This window comes from Colobus angolensis, unplaced genomic scaffold (assembly GCF_000951035.1).
Source record: "Colobus angolensis palliatus isolate OR3802 unplaced genomic scaffold, Cang.pa_1.0 Scaffold37, whole genome shotgun sequence".
Lineage (NCBI taxonomy): Eukaryota > Metazoa > Chordata > Mammalia > Primates > Cercopithecidae > Colobus > Colobus angolensis.
The window spans coordinates 4,243,834-4,249,195 of NW_012117043.1; the positions used below are offsets into that span (position 1 = coordinate 4,243,834).

The 5,362-nt window shown below is 45.2% G+C and overlaps 1 protein-coding gene across 2 annotated transcripts in view; it reads right to left on the minus strand.

Moving 5' to 3' along the window:
- The window catches only part of DHX40 (DEAH (Asp-Glu-Ala-His) box polypeptide 40), a 49,184-nt gene extending 44,902 nt beyond the window's left edge, over positions 1-4,282 (minus strand). Inside the window, exons 1-2 of one of the 2 annotated variants that reach the window (XM_011953673.1) lie at positions 4,029-4,282; positions 3,120-3,202 (exon numbers count right to left, since the gene is read on the minus strand). In XM_011953673.1, coding sequence (XP_011809063.1) covers positions 3,120-3,202; positions 4,029-4,140 — 195 coding nt within the window. In that variant the 5' untranslated portion in view covers positions 4,141-4,282. Of the gene's footprint in view, positions 1-3,034; positions 3,203-4,028 lie in introns of both variants that reach the window. The other variant, XM_011953672.1, reaches the window with a different exon arrangement.
- Between the last annotated feature and the right edge of the window lie 1,080 nt (positions 4,283-5,362).

Below are 5,362 nucleotides of genomic sequence, written 5' to 3' on the forward strand. Positions count from 1 at the left end.
CCTGTAGTCCCAGCTACTCGGGAGGCTGAGGCAGGAGAATGGCGTAAACCCGGAAGGCGGAGCTTGTAGTGAGCTGAGATCCGGCCACTGCACTCCAGCCTGGGCCACAAAGCGAGACTCTGTCTCAAAAAAAAATAAATATACATATATACACATATATATATTTTTAAAATTAGATTTCACTTTGTTTGGTTTTGTTTTTTCTGTCTAAAAATCTACTCTAAAGGTAAGCCAAGAATTTTGACACATAGGAATTCATAAAATTCCACACACTTCCCAAAATAAATTTACCTTTGCCACAAGAGTAAAACTGGATTTATTTATTTATTTATTAGATAGAGTCTTGCTCTGTTGTCCACGCGGGAGTGCAGTGGCACAATCTCAGCTTACTGCAATCCCTACCTCCTGGGTTCAAGCCATTCTCCTGCATTAGCCTCCTGAGTAACTGGGATTACAGTCGCAAGCCACCACACTCAGCTAATTTTGTATTTTTAGTAGAGATGGGGTTTCACCATGTTGGCCAGGCTGGTCTTGAACTCCTGACCTCAAGTGATCCACCTGCCTCAGCCTCCCAATGTGCTGGGAATACAGGCGTGAGCCACCATGCCTGGCCTAAAACTGGATTTAAATATGCCACCTTTCTGCTGGGAGCAGTGGTATATACCTGTAATCCCAGCTACTCAGGACCCTGGCTACTCAGGAGGTTGAGGTAGGAGGACTGCTTGAACTCAGGAGTTTGAGACCAGCCTGGGCAACACAGTAAGATCTCATCTCAAAAAAAATCTATATTTATATCTATAGCTATACACCTTCCATATACCATTTTAATATCTTTGGGAATGGAGCTGCATCTTAAAATTGATGGCGTGTTTCCATTCTTACTAATACAGTAGTCCCTCTTTACCCTTGGTTTTGCTTTCCAATGTTTCAGTTACCTAGTCAATGGAGATCCAAAATTACAGCACTTTGAGAGACAGAGAGACCACACTCACAAAACTTTTACTACAGTATACTGCCATAACTGTTGTATTTTATTGTGGTTGCTGTTAATCTCTTACTGTGCCTAATTTATAAACTAAACTTTATCACAGGTATGTATGTATGTACAGGAAAAAACATAGTATACGCAGGTTTGGTATTATTGGCAGTTTCAGGCATTGAGTGGTCTTAGAAGGCATCTCCCAAGGATAAGAGGGGATTACTGCACATAAAATAATGATATATCTTAATAGATGGCACCTTAGATTTGAAGCATTAGAATATATGTTATTTTTTAAGGCAAATCATATCCAATGTAATACTGTTATTCACAAACCTTATGACAGAAAGTTCTGTCATACTGAAAGACACTTGTCAAAAGACAAAATTACAACAAATTTAATCTTTTTTTTTTTTTTGACACAGAGTCTCACTCTGTCTCCCAGACTGGAGTGCAAAGGCATGGTCTCAGCTCACTGCAAACTCCGCCTCCTGGGTTCAAGCAATTCTCCTGCCTCAGACTCCCGAGTAGCTGGGATTACAGGCGCCTGCCACCATGCCTAATTTTTGTATTTTTAGTAGAGACGGGGTTTCACCACGTTGGCCAGGCTGCTCTCAAACTGCTGACCTCGTGATCCACCCACCTTGGCCTCCCAAAGCGCTGGGATTACAGGCTTGAGCCACCGTGCCCGGCCTAAAAAAATTTTTTTAATTTTATTTTTATTTATTTATTTATTTTTTTGAGACAGAGTCTCGCTCCGTCTCCCAGGCTGGAGGGCAGTGGCGTGATCTTGGCTCATTGCAACCTCTGCCTCCCGAGTTCAAGCAATTCTCCTGCCTCAGCCTCCCGAGTAGCTGGGATTACAGGCACCAGCCATCACGCCCAGCTAATTTTTCTTTTTTTATTTTTTTGAGACAGAGTCTCGCTCCGTCTCCCAGGCTGGAGGGCAGTGGCGTGATCTTGGCTCATTGCAAGCTCCGCCTCCTGGGTTCATGCCATTCTCCTGCCTCAGCCTCCTGAGTAGCTGGGACTACAGGCACCAGCCATCACGCCCAGCTAATTTTTCTTTTTGTATTTTTAGCAGAGACGGGGTTTCACTGTGTTAGCCAGGATGGTCTCAATCTCCTGTCCTCGTGATCCGCCCGCCTCGGCCTCCCAAAGTGCTGGGATTACAGTGGTGAGCCACCGTGCCTGACCAAAAATTTTTAATTGGCTTTTGTGATTCCAACTCTGGAATCACGTCAACCTATCGTCTCATAAAATAGAATGAGTGTTTCAGTGAGCTGAGCAGAGGAGGCGGATTGTATAGACAGAAAAGGGCTGAGGGAAAGCAGAAACAGAAAATAAAACGCAGATTGCTAATTTCAAAGTTACTTTTTTTGTAAAAGTTAAAGCAGAGGAAACTTCTTGATGCTGGCTAAAACTGGTCTGTTTGGGGATCTGGCTATCTCTTTCTCCTGATTTCTCAGAAGATTAGATGAATAATTTAGTTTCTAGACTTTGTGGCATGGAACTTCAGTATGAGTAACTCCATTTTGGTTTGGTCTGTTGGGTCTAGTGCAGGGGATCAGTCCAAACCAAAGACCTCCTATTAATTTTACTTAACATATTTTAAAGGTAATTTGTTAGTTGACTTGTGCTGGCAAAGTCAGGGGATAAATATTTACCTGATAATGCTCTAGAGAAAGAACCAAGAAGTACTAATGGCAGCAACAGATATCACATATCTCTTCCCCCTCAAAATTAATTCAGTATCCAATGGTTAATAGTTTACTGCTAGACAACCTTATTCTATAAAATGGAATTAATATCTAGATGTAATTCTATTTGAGATTATTATGGTAATTAAAAATGGGAAAATCTGCCATTCCAACTAATTCCTGAACCTGAAACAGACCATAAAGAAGCAAGGGAGACATAGGGGAAGGGGGTGTGCCAAGAGAAGAGGGACTATAAAAGCAAATAGTAGGCAACCATGGAGTACAGAATCCCTACTGGCCTTTGAAAACAGGATATTTTAAAAATATTTCCAATATTAGAACAGAAAAAATTCACCTGCTTCATATAGGTATTTTGGAAGTTGAGTTGTTTTACCACTTCCTGTATTTCCAGTAACAATAAGGAATGAATTGTCCCTCACAGCTTGAATAATCTTTTTTCTTTGTTTCTGAATAGGAAAAGTTGGAGTAGTTCCTCCCTCCTGGGACGTGCATCCTTTCTCTTCTGTAATAACAGAAAAACAAGTTAATTAAAAGACTTGTAAAGATATCTCTGACTCAACTTCTCAGGACTGAAACCAGAAAGGCAATATTGAATTTTAGGGCTGGAAGGGATCATCCATGACTTCTCAGTTAAATCGCTCATGTACAATTTGTAAGTGAGGGTTAATGAGCCCAGAACAACTTTTTGGTGAAATTCAGCAACTTGAGCATTTGTTCACGCGTAACTCAAAGTACTTTTCAAAGCAAGTATAGCTCAAGGCAACGTATACACATGCATACTTACACAGAAGCACAAAACCCAATTTTATTTAACAACAGACCAAAAACTGGAACACAGCAGAAAATTCTCAGCTGGATTAGAAGCCACCTGTGTTTGCTTCTGATTCATGGTTCAAGTTAGGTCCCTGTTCAGAGTGACTGATATCCCAGAAGGCCAAGTGGTGGGTAACCATGGAAACTGGCTCCTGGAAACTGGCTCCCTTCATACCGTACCCAAAGGCAGGCTGGCGGCCCGACGAAGGAGGGGGGAGGATGAATGGGTAGAGAACAAAGGGTTTGTGAGCCTGTTTAAGAACAGAATGCATTTCGGGCGTTGGGGTTCACTTTTTCGCCCCCCAGTAAGGTTTTCGCCCAACTTGGATCTGGGACCGCCCCCCTCTAAGGCAAAGTGCTCATTGGACGCAAAGTTCGCCTCGGGCTTGGAAAGCCAGGAGAACGCCACGGCTTCCTCACTACTCTTCTCAGCCGGCCAAAGGCGTACTTTCATCCCCCTCAAAACCCCCACGCCGTAACTCCCGCTGGCTTCCGTACCGTCCCGCGGACCGCACCTCTATCGGCGATGCAAACAGCCGAGGGCCGCTCTTCCTGGAGGTCTCTTGACCGCTCACCCTCCTCCTGCCGCCTTGGCGCCCTGCCCGCGACTGCGGGAAACCGGGACATAGACCTGGCCCCGAGTGGAGGCGAGCACGTCCACCGATCTGAGGAGATGGGAGGGGAAAGGCGAGGACGCGCCCTGATGACGTAGCGGTGTTTACTTCCGCGCGTGCGACTTGTAGCAAAGGGAGGAGGGAGCTGCTCGATGACGTGGCACGGGGCGGACGGGCCGCGAGCCAAGGCTCCACCCCCAGGGGTTTCCCGCCAACTGCCACGTGCGCTTCGCCTCGGGCGGCTGAGGCATACCTGAGGGCCCGAAGACCTCCTCTTGTTTCGCCTCTCCGGCGCCAAAGGTCGCGACCACACCTCTTTTGAACGCCACACTGGTCTCTGCAGGCTATTCTGTCTTCGCACACCTGACACGATGTGACCCTCTGCCTGGAGGTGGAACCATGATCCTGGAGTGCTGCGTTCGGCAACTCATTCTCACTTCACCTTTCCTGATCTGATATGACCTGTCCAAGATACACAGCTACTGAGTTGTGGAGCCGAGCTTTTAGTCGTGTTATTATCGAAACTTAGGTCGCCAAGGCTGTTCACTTCCCTCACAGGACCCTGAATTTAATTTATTTGCATGTTTCCTCTTCTGCCCAGCTAGATTGTAAAGCCCCCCAAAAGAGCTGGAATATGTAAACACCACTACATCCAGGGTCCCAGTGATTCAAGGTGGGCTGTCAGTATGTGTTGACTTTGCTGGAATGGAGGAATGAATAATTGACTTCCTTAGGAATTCAGCTCATTTTTGATAGAGGTGCATTCCTTGGAAACCACAGTAGCTGAAAAGTTCAACAGATACACGACATCTGAGGCAGGGCAACTTTTTCAGAAAAGATACTTTGGGGACAGGTCTTTCTGTTCTAGAGCCTGCCAATTTTTAAATTAGTGTCAACTGTAACAAAATCAATGCAATGTGAACAAGATTGTTTCTTGGACTCCTGAATTGTTCCTGCTGTTAGAATTAACCAACACTTACTACCAAAGAAAACAGCTCTAAACTGTCACTTCACCATCACCTAAAGACCCCACTGTGTGACCAGGCTTCAAAAGATGTGCCATAAGGCTGTTGGACCCCCAGATTTTTCTGTGATCATTTGAAGCGAAGTCATGGCCGTGCATGGTGGCTCATGCCTGTAATCCCAGCACCTTGGGAGGCTGGGACAGGTGGATCACTTGAGATCAGGAGTTCGAGACCAGCCTGGCCAATATGGTGAAACCCAATCTCTATTAA